The sequence below is a fragment of the Orcinus orca genome, chromosome 7, assembly GCF_937001465.1.
Source record: "Orcinus orca chromosome 7, mOrcOrc1.1, whole genome shotgun sequence".
NCBI classification, from domain to species: Eukaryota; Metazoa; Chordata; class Mammalia; order Artiodactyla; family Delphinidae; genus Orcinus; species Orcinus orca.
This window is the reverse complement of record NC_064565.1, coordinates 38,404,081-38,422,934: the sequence shown is the minus strand read 5'-3', so window position 1 is coordinate 38,422,934 and position 18,854 is coordinate 38,404,081. Positions and strand designations below refer to the sequence as shown.

The 18,854-nt window shown below is 37.3% G+C and overlaps 1 protein-coding gene across 1 annotated transcript; it reads left to right on the top strand.

Moving 5' to 3' along the window:
* The first annotated feature begins 205 nt into the window (after window positions 1–205).
* LOC101282896 (heterogeneous nuclear ribonucleoprotein H3-like) lies at window positions 206–1,578 on the top strand. The gene has a single exon (XM_033425308.2). The coding sequence runs from the start codon at window positions 810–812 to the stop codon at window positions 1,341–1,343; it is 534 nt and encodes a 177-aa protein (XP_033281199.2). The 5' UTR covers window positions 206–809; the 3' UTR covers window positions 1,344–1,578.
* Window positions 1,579–18,854: the final 17,276 nt, after the last annotated feature.

Sequence of the window (18,854 nt, the reverse complement as noted above, 5' to 3'; positions counted from 1 at the left end):
TTAGAGAGACCAGTTTGGAAGTTCTTGTGTTAGTCCAGGTGAACAGTATGAAGGACTGAACTAAGGCAGTGGTATTTGGCATGAAGGCAGAGGAGATCGACTTAAGAAGTGTTTTGGAGATAAAACTGGCCAAACATGATCAAATTACATCTGGGCCTCTCTTCAGATTCTTGGCTACATAAGGGGATGATAAAGGATACTGGAGCCCTTAGCGCTTGCCGCCGGGGACGGTTGGAAGAACCGTTGTGGGAACGAGGCGGGCGACTTCTCCCTGCTCACGACCGGACCCCGTGAGCAGCGGAGTCGGCGCTACTGTCGCCCGACAGGCATTTAAATCAAACGGTATTGAGATGGATTGGGTTGAAACATAATGGTCCAAATGACGCTAATGATGGAACAGTACGACTTCGTGGACTGCCATTTGGTTGCAGCAAAGAGGAAATAGTTCAGTTCTTTCAAGGGTTGGAAATCGTGCCAAATGGGATAACACTGACGATGGACTACCGGGGAGAGGCACAGGGGAGGCCTTCGTGCAGTTTGCTTCAAAGGAGATAGCAGAAAATGCTCTGGGGAAACACAAGGAAAGAATAGGGCACAGGTATATTGAGATCTTCAGAAGTAGCAGGAGTGAAATCAAAGGATTTTATGATCCACCAAGAAGATCGCTGGGCCAGCAACCGGGACCATATAATAGACCAATAGGAGGAAGAGGGGGTTATTATGGAGCTGGGCATGGAAGTTATGGAGGTTTTGATGACTATGGTGGCTATAATAATTATGGCTATGAAAATGATGGCTTTGATGAGCGAATGAGAGATGGAAGAGGTATGGGAGGACATGGCTATGGTGGAGCTGGTGATGCAAGCTCAGGTTTTCATGGTGGTCATTTTGTACATATGAGGGGATTACCTTTCCATGCAACCAAAAGTGACATTGCTAATTTCTTCTCACCACTAAATCCAATCCGAGTGCATATTGATATTGGAGCTGATGGCAGAGCAACAGGAGAAGCAGATGTAGAGTTTGTGACACACGAAGATGCACTACCTGCCATGTCTAAAGATAAGAATAACATGCAACATCGATACATTGAACTCTTCTTGAATTCAACTCCTGGAGGTGGCTCTGGAATGGGAGGTTCTGGAATGGGAGCTTATGGCAGAGATGGAATGGATAATCAGGGAGGCTATGGATCTGTTGGAAGAATGGGAATGGGGAACAATTACAGTGGAGGATATGGTACTCCTGATGGTTTGGGTGGCTATGGCTGTGGTGGTGGAGGCAGTGGCGGTTACTATGGGCAAGGTGGCATGAGTGGAGGTGGATGGCGTGGGATGTACTGAAGCATAACCACCGATATAAAAGTCCTGACAACAGCATCTGGTCTACTAGACTTTCTTACAGATTTAATTTCTTTTGTATTTTAAGAACTTTATAATGACTGAAGGAATGTGTTTTCAAACTATTATTTGGTAAAGCAACAGATTGTGATGGGAAAATCTGTTTTCTGTAGGTTTTATTTGTTGCATACTTTGACTTAAAAAAATAAATTTTTATATTCAAAAAAAAAAAAAAAAAGGATACTGGAACTGTAAGTGGTCCAGAATGAGAGGGAGCAGCCAGTGCTTTTCCATTTCAGCATTTCCATGGATTAAAACTGCTGAGGCATTCATGTGTCCCTTGTGAAGCACAGAAGCATTGTCTTGCTGCAGATCCCAATGACTACAATGAGTTGGATGTATTTTTGGCACCAGATAGATGTTCAATAATAGTTTTAATGATAGTTTCTACAGCAATTGGGTTTACGCTAGAGGCTGCCCATCTCTCTAATGACTAGGGCCAAGCCAGCTTATCTTATAAGATCTGGCAAAATTACAGTGTGAACTGGTAATGCTGTGGGCTGTTTGACAAATTATACCAGGTCTGTCTCTGAGGAACTTATCTGAGCCTCCAGAGACTTCAAGAATACTGACTTCAAAGGGAGTACTGTGCTATTATGAACACTACAAACCATGTACCTAGCAAAACAAGAAGGAGATCCACAGTGCCTAACTTACAGAAGTATTTGATCTGCTTGAAATTTCTGAAAATGTATTTGAGCTGTTGAAATTGACACTTCGTAGAGTGTTACAATTTTGTTTTCAACATGGCTTGGGAAAGTTCTTTTTAGCTTGGGAAAATTTATTATCTTAGCCAAGGAAAGAATTATGTGGCCTCAAATCTATAAACTTTCAATCCAAGAGAGATTATGAAATTATTTTGGATGATTGAGACAGAGGTCTTTCCAAAGAAAAGGTTTATCACATGGGTGATTTAAAACACTACTAAAATTGCCTCTCTAAGCAATGACCTAGAAATCTGACAATGCGATAATGAATTCTCAAACAAATAAAACAAACAAACACAAAAATCACATTGGAACATTTCACAATTGGCACGGTGAAAACTGGCAACAATGACTTCTGGAAAAGTGAATTGGATCTTATAGCATTAAAATGAGTTTGGGGACTATAACATGAAGTCAACAACTGTGTGAGAATTTTGGAATGCTCAATTTCCCACAATCTCATCATTTCTCTGCCTGACAATTGTAATTATTCTTCATCGACTTGACAGTCAAACTTGCTTCCTGTAGTGATAATATACCTGCTACCATGCTGACCATATTGGAGAAACGGCTTTTTCTTTGATAGGTTTGTTCATTTTGAAGCTAACTTTCTGTGTTATTCTAACCACTCTCTTACATTATTCATTAACTAATTGACATCCATATTTCTGACAGTAGTTTTCAACTTTGGAAAAAATGAGGAGATACATTCTTGTCCCCCTGATTATGAAGAAAAGACTACTTCACTCATGTCACATATTAAAACTTAGGCAAATTATGATATACTACCTCAGAAAATATTGGACAGTATTGTATGCTTCCAAAACTTCCAAGGTCATTAAGTAATCATGGAGTTAATGTATGAGACATTATAAAGGAATCTAATTCTATAAAAAAAAAAAAAAAGAAAATAGAATAATTATAAAGTAGAAGTGCTTGATAGTTATAAAAGCTATTGATTTGAAATCCATTCACTTAATTATTTATTCAATAAGTTTTTACTTACTTCTGAGAAGGTGACATTTGAGCAAGACTTAAAGGAGGTGGTGGAGTAAACTTTGCAGAGATACACGAGGAAACACCTTTCTAAACAGAGGGAAGTGCCAGTGCAAAGACCTTGAGGAGAGACCACGCCTGGAGTATTGGAGAAGGAGCAAGGAAGAGCATAGAGGCTGTGGGCTGGATCAGAGTAATGCACTGGTTGGGGGGCGATGAGGTCCGGGGGTGACAGGGTTTATACAGGCCAATGTAGGAATTTGGGCTTTATTGTGGGTAAAATGGGGAGGACTTACAGTGTTTTGACATGTCATGACTTAAGTTTTAAAAGAGTCAGTCTGTCTGGTGTATTGAGAATAGGTTGTAGGGGGCATGGGTGGAATCAAGGAGACTCTTTAAGGGGATAATACAGGAATGCCACCTTGCCCATAACCACCGATATAAAAGTCCTGACAACAGCATCTGGCTTCAATGGGTGGGAGCAGTGGAAGTGGTAAGCAGTGGTCAGATTCTGGATGTATTTTAAAAATATAAATTCTTTACTACTGTTGGATGGATTGGCGATGTGAGAGAAAGATGAAAGTTAAGGACAACTCTAGGGGTTTTGGTGAGCAAGTGGCAGGAAAGAGTTGTCCTTTCTGTTAGATTTTTAGAAGATTACCACTGGGCGACTTCAAATGACAGAAATGTATTCTCTCACAGTTCTGGAGACTATAAGTTCAAAATCATGGTGTTGGCAAACTTGCACTCCCTCTGAAGGTTCTAGGGGATAATCCATTCTTTGTGTCTTCCAGCTCTGGTGGCTGTCAGCTTTCATTGACTTCCATTGGCTATATCATTCCAATCTCTGCCTCTATGACTCCTGCTCTCTGTCTCTTAGGATGCTTCTCTTAGCCCTCACATGGGGTGATTCAGGATGATTCTATCACAAGATCCTTAACTATATCTGAAAGTCTCCTTTACTAAATAAGGTGATGTTCCCAGGTTCCAAGGATATATTTTGGAGGGCCCATTATTCAACCCATTATACCATTCACTGAAATGAAGGAGATGGTGAGAAAAGCAAATGAGGTGAGAGAGAGGGATGTATACAATTTTAATTTTAGCTGAGAGGACACCTGATAACTGCCTGAGTTGTTGAATTAAATAATCAGGTATTATTATTAAAGATATTCATTCTATTGGTCATGTAAAAGAAAACGTTATCAAATCCCTGTAAAAATCCAACATTCTGTTCAAATTTAGCCATTAGCCTCATTCTTCATTTACTATTTTAACTCAAGCTGTTAAAAGAAGTGAGTTGTTCATGTTTGAATTTTATTTCCACTCCTTTCCACCAATCTATGGTTTGTTAAAAAAAAAATTTATTCGATAGATATTTATTTGGTGTCTAGAGTGTGCAGTTAACCATGCTAGGCAATTCAGATATGCAAATATTATTAAGAAATAATTTCTATTACTAAAGAACTTATAGGTAATAATTTGGCTCAAACTAGTGTCCCCCTCCCCCCCCATTCTATCCTAATGTGACTTATTATGCATATAGTTTACTTACAGTAGGTGTTTGGGGAGTGAGAATATAGGTGACTGAGTTTCCTTTGCTTATTAAGATTTATAGGGGTCACAAATCCAACTTTTTGTTTCACAATCTCTCGCCCTCATTACAGTGAGAAAGTTTAGGCAATCATAGATAGTGAGCTGTAGGCTCCAAAAGTACTTCAAAATGCAGGAACAAGACACCAGAATGAATACATAGTGGGTGGAATCAGTTTACTTGGAGAAGCTTTTCCTAGAAATAACCCATCCTACACTCTGATTTGGAGAAGAGTTTGCTGAAGAGACAGAAGTGCCGGGAAACAAGCACCATAAAATGTAACTAATGTAAAAGAAACTGTAATCCTAGAAATGGAAACATGCTAGAAACAAATGGTCCTTATGGAGTTTAGGAAAAGGAAAGTTGGTGAGTAATTTCAGTGTTTATCCTTGACTGTTCAACAAGGGCAAGAGACTATGTTTTATGTCACTAGTAATCTTGATTAGATCACTTGAAAGGTGACAACTTCTCTGATTTCTCAGACAGCTTGATTTAAATAGTTGACACGACTATACAACCTCCTTTGCAGTGAATCTGGGCTCAGCAGACAGCAGATTGTTATTATAAAGAGTTTGGAGTGCACTGCCTGACATATAAGCTCCACAAAGATTAGCTACTATTATAAATTATTATTTTATTTTCCTTGCTCTTTATTATTTCTCCCAGCATGATCAAACTGTTGGGGGTGAAACTGATGAAATTGAGTTTGTAACTTTCTTGGCCAGTCTAGACTGTGATGATTCTGATGATTAGTTATTTAACTAACCACTCCTGAAACAGTTTACCAGTTCTCTCCTAATATAACGACAAGAATATTTCCTCACATTGAGCGAATATTTGTTGATAATTGTCATGTATCATCACCTAATGATTGTCTCCTTGTTTAATCACACTGAAATGCTGTTTGATTATGCCCTTCTTCCACAAACACCTTTTAATAGGTCAGTGGTAGCCTCCAAATAGTCTAAACTCCTTAAAGTAGTGTTCAAGACCTGCTGGTTATCATTTGATTCCAAACTGATTCCAACTTACTTTTCCCACCACACCGCCATATTATTTCCAGGCTACCACCGAAATAGATTATTAATCACATTCCCCCTTTAAAAAACGTATGCTGTCCTACCTCTATGCCTTTGCCTATGTGCTTCCTGGAATAATCCAACTTCCTACAGTTACTCATCTCCTGTTAGGCTCCTTACTATTGCTCAAAGGCCACCTCCTCCACCAAACATTTCCAGTTCTCTCAGGCTGGAAATGACTGATGTAAAACACTGTGGTTCATGGGTCTACTTTTATGATGTTTGCCATTTCACAGTAATTTGTCTACATGTGGGAGATGTAGTGTGATATCACAGGAAGGAGCTAATGCTTCTTGGACTCAGACCCAAGTCCTGCTAACTAGCTTTATAAACTTGAAGCACTTACTTAAAATCTGTGAGCTTAGTCTCTTCATCTGTAAAATGAGAATAGTAATACCTACACTATCATGTTAAAATGAAGATTAAATGAGATAGTATATGTGCTGTAAAGCTCTTGGTGCAGTCCTTCGCACATTATGTGACCAATATATGTTTGAAATTATTATTTTACTGCTATTATTATGTCCTCCCCTACTTAAAGACTATAGTCATTTTGAGGTCAAAGACCATGCAGTCTCATTTCTCTTTATATTCTGCTTAGCATAGCATCTTGTACATAGGCCTTCCTTTGCTAAATTTGTGAGTGTGTGTGTATCAGTTTTGCCTCTCCAACTATATTATACATTTCTGAAAGTCAGTAACAATGCCATGTGCACTATAGTATATATGTTTAGTGCCCAGTTAAAGGCTGGTGTAATGTGTATATACCCAGGTAGGAATAAGACCTGTTTAAGCACCCTCTGCTAGGAATGACACTCCTACACTAGTCACTCTGGGCAACTGAATCTTGACTGCAGTTGTTACTTGATATCTTGGGGATCACTTCTTCCAAACAACATTCTTTAATAAGGTTTGAAGGAATTGTGTGCAATTGAGAATAACTGAACCCGTGATATGAAATTAGTACTCTTATACTTAAAACTAAGTTATACTTGAATATATGCCAACATATTACAGTGAATATTGAATGTTATTCTGATGGTGACATTCATCTCTTTACGTGAGGGAACTGGTGAAATCTTAGGTAAGTGTGGATCAGAAAAATATCTCTGACCTAGTGTTGACCCCTTTGTATAGTTCCTTTTGTGGATCCTACACTCTGCATGTCCTACATCTTCCTGCCTCAGAATGGACATGCATTGCCTCAGACTCAGGATTACTACTGGAAGAGGATATTTAGTTGTTATGTTTACAGTTGCTTAGAACAGCCTTTAAGTAGAATTTTCATGAACCATTTCTTTAGGTAATTGCATCAAATGTAATTTGCATCAAATCCATTATTGCATAAAATCCATTACTGCATCAAATGTAAGGGGATTCCTGGCCTCCCTTATATTCTACAAAATCCTTGCCCCAATTTTGGTCCCTGGAGTGGGAATGTTCTTTGCAAGCATTGCTGCAACTCCAAGAGTTTCTGGATTTGCCCTATATTGAAGGACTGAAAAAAATTTATGTATTTCCATGGATTTTTGACACAATGGAGCAGCCACTGGTTGGATTCAATAATGAAAAATAATGCTCTGTTGTGTAGAAATCATTTCTATGGCTTTCTGTATGTCATAGACAAATATCTTCTATGCCTACCTCTAATTTAAAAAAATTAAGGGCTTCCCTGGTGGCGCGGTGGTTAAGAATCTGCCTGCCAATGCAGGGGACACTGTTTCAAGCCCTGGTCTAGGAAGATCCCACATACCATGGAGCAACTAAGCCCATGCTCCACAACTACTGAGCCTGTGCTCTAGAGCCCGCGAGCCACAACTACTGAGCCTGCATGCCACAACTACTGGAGCCCACGCACCTGGAGCCCGTGCTCCACAGCAAGAGAAGCCACCACAGTGAGAAGCCTGTGCACTGCAAAGAAGAGTAGCCTCTGCTCGCTGCAACTACGAAAAAGCCTGCATGCAGCAACAAAGACCCAATGCAGCCAAAAATAAATAAATAAAATTAATTAAAAAAATAAATAAAAAAATTAAGCATTGCTTGAGCTACATGGCACTATTAAACGCTCAACACTTATTGAGTAACTTTGGAGTTTATGTTATTATTCTTACAGTTTATAAGATGTTTGAATCCTATGAATAACAAAACTCCCAAATACTTACTTATCTAAATTCACAGTATCTGAGAAGTGTCTTGTGACAGTCATGTAACCTATATATCATCCTCACAAATGAAGCTTAGGCAATTATATATCACTATGGAAGTGGAACGATTACAAACTAATTGTATTAAGTCAGGTTGGAATAACATTATCATAGTATGAAGGAGTAAATTCAGAGATGAAGGTGAGATGATGAATGGAAATTAACAAGAAATTTGAAATCACTTAAACATTTTCTCTGGTGGATTGCTCCCCAGAGTCTCTCTTAATTCTTCATCAGTTATGTGATATACATTGTACATGGTTTTGCAACATTAAAACTCTCTCTCTTATAGATACTGTAATTTATTTTTAGGTAACAAAACTGGATTTTTGTTTGGAGAAGATAATTTTTGAAAGGGAAGGGAAGTTATAATTCAATCATATCTTCACAGCTGGATAGAAATTAATTTTAGTTGGTGTTAGAAAAATTAAGTGCTATAACATTTTTTTCTTTGAATAAATGGAATTTTAGCTCTGATAACAAGTCTCTAGTGTCACCGGTCTTATTTTAACAATTCGGAGAAACTGAGAGATATTCAAAGACACACAGGAGTTGTAACACAACTTAAGTCTCTTGACTTCTAATCCAGGGCATTTTTCACTACTTTTCATTCTTTCTCTAATTCTTTTAATTATAAAATTATATCAGAAAGAACTACTGTTATGGACTGAATGTTTATATCTCTCCCAAATTCATATGTTGAAGCCCTAACTCCCAATGTGACTGTATCTGGAGATGGGGCCTTTATGGAAGCAATTAGGGTTACATGAGGTCATGAGGATGGGGCCCTGATGATGAGATTAGTGCCCCTGTATGAAGAGACACCAGAAAACTTGCTGACTCTCTCTACGCTATGTAAGGACACAGTGAGAAGGGAGCTGTCTACAAGCCAGGAAAAGAGCCATTATTAGAAAACCAAACATGCTGGCACCCTGATCTTGGAGTTGCAAGCTTCCGGAATGGTGAAAAAATAAATTTCTGTTTTTTAACCCATCCAGTCTATGGTATTTTGTTATGGTAGCCCAAGAAGTCTAATATAACCAATAAAAGAAAAAAAAATACTTTTTTGAAAATATGACCAAATTTGGCTATTTTCTCATTTATTTGGTGTTGTTACAAGTTCTGACATTGCCTTAATGAAGTACAATTAGAAGGTGAGAAGGAAAACAGAAGTATCTTCATCTCAGCAGTGCATGCTGTTTCTGCAACTCACAAATTCACATTTGTAGATAGAGGTGTACTGCATGATTTTTTAAAAAATAAATTTATTTATTTATTTAATTTTGGCTGCATTGGGTCTTCATTGCTGCATGCGGGCTTCCCCTAGTTACAGTGAGTAGGGGCTACTCTTTGTTGTGGTGTGCAGGCTTCTCATCGAGGTGGCTTCTCTTGTTGCAGAGCATGGGCTCTAGGCGTGTGGGCTTCAGTAGTTGTGGCACGAGGGCTCAATAGTTGTGGCTCGTGGTCTCTAGAGTGCAGTCTCAATAACTGGCGCACGGGCTTAGTTGCTCTGTGGCATGTGGGATCTTCCCGGACCAGGGCTCGAACCCATGTCTCCTGCACTGGCAGGAGGATTCTTAACCACTGTGCCCCCAGGGAAGTCCTGTACTGAATGATTTATGTGCACTTTCTACTCTTGCGCCTGCCCTAGAGATGGATCTTATGTAGACAAAGATTAATTTTATTAAAAAGAATATTTATTATGCCTTAAAATTTCTCTTTCAAGTGAGAATATGTTATTCACTACTGAGCGTTCAGGGCTAAATTAAGTGATTCCTTATTATCTTGGTCAAAAGGGTTAGTAGCAAAGGGAGTTTTGCATTTCTTATGCTGCAGGGCACCCATCCATGCTATTGCCCCAGCTTCCAATGAGATAAGAATTATCTGGCAGGGTAAAATTAGCTCTACAACTTCTACTCGACAAAGAAATCTGAACATTTAGAAAGGGACTAAAATCAAAACTGATGGTTTCTTTCCAAATTTTGATATGGGTTTTCTTCGTTAAAAAAAAAAAAAAGTTCTTGATTTTCCTATTATAAGTCAAAACTGGATGGGTCATGTGTTTGGGGGGACATTGTGGTTAATGCTTGTATTGAGAATTACCAGGAAGGGCCAAGTTGATTTTGTTTAAATCCAAAGTAAATATGTATATAAGGTTATTGATTATGATAGAGAAACATCTGGAAAGATTTGAAAATGTACTAGTTAATAGTGGTTATGTCTGGGAAGTGAGACTATTAACTTATTTTATTTTTATAATTTATGTATATTTATGTTATCAAAATAATGTTAAAGCAAAGATAACCAGTAGGACTTTTTTAAAGCTTTTTTTTAAAGCTATAGCTTTAAAATCAGTGAGCTTTCAGCCAGAAATAAAACATATTTTCATTTGGAAAAAAAGAGGCATTTAAGAAAGCAGCAATATGAACACACCTGGAATATAATATAGGTTATATTATTAAAAGAGGCCCATAGAGCAAACACTAAACCTCCAACTTTCCAAAACACTTCTTTTAGTGTTTTATTCTGCAGTAAAACGGTGCTTGGGTATTAATAACAACAATGATACATCTTATCTAATAGGGTTTTATAGAGTATCAATTAAGAGACATTCTCTCATTTGAGCCCAATAAGAATACTCTCCAATAGGCAGGGCAAATATGGCTTTCTTCATCTTACTCATGTAGTAATTGGGGCTCACAAAAATTAAGTGACTTGTCCAGACTGAAAGAATTAGAAATGGCTGGGTCAGAAGTAGAAACAAAGTCCAGTGTTTTTTCCAGTATAGGACTCTGGATTCACTATCACCACGTACTCACCTCCCACTCACTTGAATGTTTCATCAGGTTTTCATCTCAACCAGTCCAGTGGACTTGACCTTATAAAGGTCACTGTGGAACTCCATCTTGCCTTATCAATGGTCAATTTTGAGTTCTTAGTTTACTTGACCTCTTGGCAACACTCTTTCCTCAAAATTAAAAAAAAAAGAAAAACTTTAAAAAATAGAAATATATGGACATGCCATAAAATTCACAAGGTACAAGTGGAATAAACTGAGAATAAGTCTCTATTCTACCTCACACAGTTCTCATGCCTGGAGGCAGCCTTATAACCAGATTATTGTGTATCCTTTCAGAGATATTCTAGGTATATACAAATATATATGTACCTATATTCTTTTATTTTCTTATAAAAGATATAGGTAACATAATAAAGATACTAATCTAAACTTTGACTTGTTTCACTTAATCACATGTCTTCAGGAGCCTTCCATATAGTACCTATAAATCTGCCTTGTTCTTTTTAATAGCTGAATAGTATTCTGGGATGAGCCATAATTTATTTAACCAGTTGTCATAATTTTATTATATTTATTTCAGGATGAGTCACAATTTATTTAACTAGTTCCCTGATGATTGTTTCTGACCTTTTGCTATTGAATATAATTCTTCAGTGTATATCCTTGTACATTCATCATTTTGCACATGTATAAATATACTATAGGATCAATTCCCAGGAGTAGAATTGATTGGTCAAAAAGTATATTTACTCTTAAAATTTTGTTATTGTCAAGTTGCTCTCCAAAGAGAATGTGCCAATTTATGAAACCCATCTACAATATATGACTGTCTGTTTCCCTACAACCTCACCAATATAGTATGTTATTAAACTTTTTAATCTTTGTTAATCTGATGGGTGAACAATGATATCGCAATGATGTTTAAATTTTATTTTGTCTTATTATGAAGGAGATTGACTATCTTTTCTTTTCCAACAGCTATTTGCATTTTATTTTATATGAACTGTATTTTCCTATCTTGTACTCATTTGTTTTCTTTTGGATACTGTATAATTCTTGATTTCTCACCCTCCTGGTTTCCTTGCTGCCAGACTGGTTGCTCCTTCTCAGTGTCTTGAGCTGGGTGTTCCTCTTTAATAGACCTCTGAATGACAGAATGCCCCAGGGCTCAGTCTCCAACCCTCTTTTCTTTATCTTCTACTCATTACTCTTCTACTACTAAGAGTACTAAGTACTTAGTACTACTAAGAGTACTAAGTACTCTTCTACTACTCAGAGAGAGTGCCTCCCAAACTTACACCTCCAACTCCAGTCTCTTCCTCAGACTTTTGTCTAACTGCCTGCACAACGTCTCCACCGAGGTGTCTAACAGGCATCTCAAATTTAACATGCCTGAAGTATAACTCCTGATTAACCCCCTTTCTTTCCAAGTTTTCTCTCATTTCAGTAAAGAAAACTGCCATTCCACCAGTTGAGCAAGCTAAAACAAGAGTCATCATTGATTTCTGTCTCACTCCCAATAGCCAATTCATCAGTATTGGGAAGCTCTACCTTTAGATTATATATCCTGAAACCTACCAATTCTGACTACTACTACTGCTATTACCACTTCTACTACTGCTGCTGCTTCCACTACACCAACCTGGTCCAATCAACATCATTACTTATCTAGATGACTGCAATAGCCTCCAGTTCCCAATCTTGTCTCCTTTCATTATATTTTCCCCACAACATTCAGAAAAATCTTTTAACAAATTGGATCATGTCATTTCTCTATGAAAAGTATCCAATGACTTTCTATTATACTTACAACAAATTCCCAAACCCTAGGTTTGGACTATGTGATTCGGACTCTACATAGCTCTGTGATTTTACCTCTTGCCATCCCTCCATCACCCGCGCTCCTGTAGTTTCCATAATTCCAATAGCATTCTTGCTATTTTTTGAACACACTAAGCTCACTCTCTTCTCAGAACCTCTGCATTTGCTGTTTCTTTGGTTAGAATGCTCTTCCCCAGATTACTGCATACCTTGCTTCCTCTTCCATTTTGGTCTCAAGCATCACCTCCTCAGAGAGATCAGCCTATCTGAACTATCTCCTTCGTCACTCTCTATGCCTTTATCTTGCTTTATTTTTCTTTATATCTGTCATTTCCTGAATTATATTACATATTTATTTGATTATTGTCCATTTCTCCCAATTCTTCATATGTCCCAAGAGGTCAGAATTTTTTCTTCACTCACAGAAATATCTCCAGCACCTAGAATAATTCCTGGCACATAGCAGGCACTCAATAAATATTTACTGAATGACTGTTGGGTAATTACACATTTCGAAAAGCTCAGACTAAGTTCTGAAGTACCAAATAAAATGTACTTTAACCCCAAATTTAACTGCAATGCCCCTCCTTCCCTTTCCCCTCTCGCCCTCTCCCCTTCCCTTCCTTCCTTCCATAATTTTTTTTATTAATTTTTTTTATACAGCAGGTTCTTATTAGTCATCAATTTTATACACATCACTGTATACATGTCAATACCAGTCGCCCAATTCATCACACCACCACCACCACGCACCCACCACTTTCCCCCCTTGGTGTCCATACGTTTGTTCTCTACAACTGTGTCTCAACTTCTGCCCTGCAAACCGGTTCATCTGTACCATTTTTCTAGGTTCCACATATATGCGTTAATACACGATATTTGTTTTTCTCTTTCTGACTTACTTCACTGTATGACAGTCTCTAAATCTATCCACGTCTCAACAAATGACCTAATTTCATTCCATTTTCTGGCTGAGTAATATTCCATTGTATATAAGTACCACAACTTCTTTAGCCATTCGTCTGTCGATGGGCATTTAAGTTGCTTCCATGACCTGGCTATTGTAAATAGTGCTGCAATGAACATTGGGGTGCATGAGTCTTTTTGAATTATGGTTTTCTCAGGGTATATGCCCAGTAATGGGATTGCTGGATCATATGGTAATTCTATTTTTAGTGTTTTAAGGAATCTTCATACTGTTCTCCATAGTGGCTGTATCAATTTACATTCCCACCAAGAGTGCAAGAGGGTACCCTCTTCTCCACATCCTCTCAAGCATTTGTTTGTAGATTTTCTGATGATGCCCATTCTAACTGATGTGAGGTGGTACCTCATTGTAGTTTTGATTTGCATTTCCTTAATAATTAGTGATGTTGAGCAGCTTTTCATGTGCTTCTTGGCCATCTGTATGTCTTCTTTGGAGAAATGTCTATTTAGGTCTTCTGCCCATTTTTGGATTGGGTTGTTTGTTTTTTTAATATCGAGCTGCATGAGCTGTTTATATATTTTGGAGATTAATCCTTTGTCCGTTGATTTGTTTGCAAATTTTTTATCCCATTCTGAGGGTTGTCTTTTTGCCTTGTTTATGGTTTCCTTTGCTGTGCAAAAGCTTTGAAGTTTCATTAGGTCCCATTTGTTTATTTTTGTTTTTATTTCCATTACTCTAGGAGGTGGATCAAAAAAGATCTTGCTGTGATTTATGTCAAAGAGTGTTCTTCATATGTTTTCATCTAAGAGTTTTATAGTGTCTGGTCTTACATTTAGGTCTCTAATCCATTTTGAGTTTATTTTTGTGTATGGTGTTAGGGAGTGTTCTAATTTCATTCTTTTACATGTAGCTGTCCAGTTTTCCCAGCACCACTTATTGAAAAGACTCTCTTTTCTCCATTGTATATCCTTGCCTCCTTTGTCATAGATTAGTTGACCATAGGTGCATGGGTTAATCTCTGGGCTTTCTATCTTGTTCCATTGATCTATGTTTCTGTTTTAGTGCCAGTACCATATTGTCTTGATTACTGTAGCTTTATAGTATAGTCTGAAGTCAGGGAGTCTGATTCCTCCAGCTCTGTTTTTTTTCCCTCAAGACTCCTTTGGCTATTCGGGGTCTTTTGTGTTTCCATACAAATTTCAAGATTTTTTTGTTCTAGTTCCATAAAAAATGCCATTGGTAATTTGACAGGGATTGCATTGACTCTGTAGATTGCTTTCAGTAATATAGTCATTTTCACAATATTGATTCCTCCAATCCAAGAACATGGTATATCTCTCCATCTGTTTGTATCATGTTTAATTTCTTTCATCAGTGTCTTATAGTTTTCTGCATACAGGTCTTTTGTCTTCCTTGGTAGATTTATGCCTAGGTATTTTATTCTTTTTGTTGCAATGTTAAATGGGAGTGTTTCCTTAATTTCTCTTTCAGAGTTTTCATCATTAGTGTATAGGAATGCCCGAGATTTCTGTGCATTAATTTTGTATCCTGCAACTTTACCAAATTCATTGATTAGCTCTAGTAGTTTTTTGGTGGCATCTTTAGGATTCTCTATGTATAGTATCATGTCATCTGCAGACAGTGACAGCTTTACTTCTTTTCCAATTTGTATTCCTTTTATCTCTTTTTCTTCTCTGACTGCTGTGGCTAGGACTTCCAAAACTACGTTGAATAACAGTGGCAAGAGTGGACATCCTTGTCTTTTTCCTGATCCTAGAGGAAATGTTTTCAGTTTTTCTCCATTGAGAATGATGTTTGCTGTGGGTTTGTCATATATGGCCTTTATTATGTTGAGGTAGGTTCCCTCTATGCCCACTTTCTGGAGAGTTTTTATCATAAATGGGTGTTGAATTTTGTCAAAAGCTTTTTCTGCATCTATTGAGAAGATCATATGGTTTTTATTCTTCAATTTGTTAATATGGTGTATCACATTGATTGATTTGCGTATATTGAAGAATCCTTGAATCCCTGGGATAAATCCCACTTGATCATGGTGTATGATCCTTTTAATGTGTTGTTGGATTCTGTTTGCTAGTATTTTGTTGAGGATTTTTGCATCTGTATTCATCAGTGATATTGGTCTGTAATCTTTTCCTGTAGTATCTTTGTCTGGTTTTGGTATCAGGGTGATGGTGGCCTCATAGAATGTGTTTGGGAGTGTTCCTTCCTCTGCAATTTTTTGGAAGAGTTTGAGAAGGATGGGTGTTAGCTCTTCTCTAAATGTTTGATAGAATTCACCTGTGAAGCCATCTGGTCCTGGACTTTTGCTTGTTGGAAGATTTTTAATCACTGTTTCAATTTCATTACTTGTGATTGGTCTGTTCCTATTTTCTGTTTCTTCCTGGTTCAGTCTTGGAAGGTTATACCTTTCTAAGAATTTGTCCATTTTTCCAGGTTGTCCATTTTATTGGCATAGAGTTGCTTGTAGTAGTCTCTTAGGATGCTTTGTATTTCTGAGGTTTCTGTTGTAACTTCTCCTTCTTCATTTCTAATTTTATTGATTTGAGTCTTCTCCCTCTTTTTCTTGATGAGTCTGGCTAATGGTTTATCAATTTTATTTATCTTCTCAAAGAACCAGCTTTTAGTTTTATTGATCTTTGCTATTGTTTTCTTTGTTTCTACTTCATTGATTTCTGGTCTGATCTTTATGATTTCTTTCCTTCTGCTAACTTTGGGTTTTGTTTGTTCTTCTTTCTCTAGTTCCTTTAGGTGTAAGATTAGATTGTTTATTTGAGATTTTTCTTGTTTCTTGAGGTAGGCTTGCATAGGTATAAACTTCCCTCTTAGAACTGCTTTTGCTGCATCCCGTAGGTTTTGGATCATTGTATTTTCATTCTCATTTGTCTCTAGGTATTTTTTGATTTCCTCTTTGATTTCTTCAGTGATCTCTTGGTTATTTAGTAATGTATTGTTTAGCCTCCATGTGTTTGTGTTTTTTATGTTTTTCCCCTGTAATTCATTTCTAATCTCATAGCGTTGTGGTTAGAAAAGATGCTTGATATGATTTCAATTTTCTTAAATATACTGAGGCTTGATTTGTGACCCAAGATGTGATCTATCCTCGAGAATGTTCTGTGCACACTTGAGAAGAAAGTGTAATCTGCTGTTTTTGGATGGAATGTCCTCTAAATATCAATTAAATCTATCTGGTCTATTGTGTCATTTAAAGCTTCTGTTTCCTTATTTATTTTCATTTTGGATAATCTGTCCATTGGTGTAAGTGAGGTTTTAAAGTCCCCCACTATTATTGTGTTACTGTCCATTTCCTCTTTTATAGCTGTTAGCAGTTGCCTTATGTATTGAGGTGCTCCTATGTTGGGTGCATATATATTTAAAATTGTTATATCTTTTTCTTGGACTGATCCCTTGATCATTACATAGTTTTCTTTCTTGTCTCTTGTAACATTCTTTATTTTAAAGTCTATTTTATCTGATATGAGTATTGCTACTCCAGCTTTCTTTTGATTTTGATTTGCATGGAATTTCTTTTTCCAACCCCTCACTTTCAGTCTGAATGTGTCTCTAGGTCTGAAGTGGGTCTCTTGTAGACAGTATATATATGGGTCTTGTTTTTGTATCCTAAGCAAGCCTGTGTCTTTTGGTTGGAGCAGTTAATCCATTCACATTTAAGGTAATTATCGATATGTATGTTCCTGTGACCATTTTCTGAATTGTTTGGGGTTTGTTTTTGTAGGTCCTTTCTTGTCTTGTGTTTCCCACTTAGAGAAGTTCCTTTAGCATTTGTTGTAGAGCTGGTTTGGTGGTGCTGAATTGTCTTAGCTTTTGCTTGTCTGTAAAGCTTTTGATTTCTCCATCGAATCTGAATGAGATCTTTGCTGGCTAGAGTAATCTTGGTTGTAGGTTCTTCCCTTTCATCACTTTAAGTATATCATGCCACTCCCTTCTGGCTTGTAGAGTTTCTGCTGAGAAACTCTGTTAACCTTATGGGACTTGCCTTGTATGTTATCTGTTGTTTTTCCCTTACTGCTTTTAATAATTTTTCTTTGTCTTTAATTTTTGCCTATTTGATTACTATGTGTCTCGGCATATTTCTCCTTGGGTTTATCCTGTATGGGACTCGCTGCACTTCCTGGACTTGGGTGGCTATTTCCTTTCCCATGTTAGGGATGTTTTCGACTATAATCTCTTCAAATATTTTCTCGGGCCCTTTCTCTCTCTCTTCTCCTTCTGGGACCCCTATAATGCAAATGTTGTTGTGTTTAATGTTGTCCTGGAGGTCTCTCAGCCTGTCTTCATTTCTTTTTATTCTTTTTTCTCTATTCTGTTCTGCAGCAGTGAATTCCACCATTCTGTCTTCCAGGTAACTTATCCGTTCTTCTGCCTCAGTTATTCTGCTATTGATTCCTTCTAGTGTAGTTTTCATTTCAGTTATTGTATTGTTCATCTCTGTTTGTTTGTTCTTTAATTCTTCTAGGTCTTTGTTAAACATTTCTTGCATCTTCTCGATTTTTACCTCCATTCTTTTTCCGAGGTCCTGGATCATCTTCACTATCATTATTCTGAATTCTTTTTCTGGAAGGTTGCCTATCTCCACTTCATTTAGTTGTTTTTCTGGGGTTTTATCTTGTTCCTTCATCTGGTACATAGCCCTCTGCCTTTTCATCTTGTCTATCTTTCTGTGAATGTGGTTTTTGTTCCACATGGTGCAGGACTGTAGTTCTTCATGCTTCTGCTGTCCCCTTCCATAACTTTTAATTTCAGGAATATACGGTGTACTTAATTTAAGCCATTGCACATTACTGAGATATACATTTTTAAGCTATCATATATTACTGTGATATAAAGTTTTTTTCTTTAATACTGAAGAAGTATTTCCAATATTTCAGATCTGTGGTGAGGTGAGCCAGGAACTTGTGTTGGAAGGAATTTGGAAGAGAGGAAATCAGCGTTATTTTCAACTCCCCCACTGGTTAAAGTAACCACTGTGGTCAAGTTAGTCTCACTTCTCAGAGCATTTTAATATCTGTAGTAAGAAGTTATTAGCAACATAAATTTTAAAAAGATCCACTCTTACTGAGTGCTTATTTTGTTCCATTCATAATAGTACCTTTGAGGTATATACTATTTTTATTCCCATTTTAAAGGTGAGTCACAGGGCGTTATTCATGGCTAGTAAGTAGAGGAATCAGGCCATCTGTTTGACCAAAACCTGAATGGTTGTAGAATGTTCTGAAAACTATTGAAACAATTCCTGTTTTTCACTTCTACCTCTGACATTTTTATCCATGTTCAGAGGTACAGTGT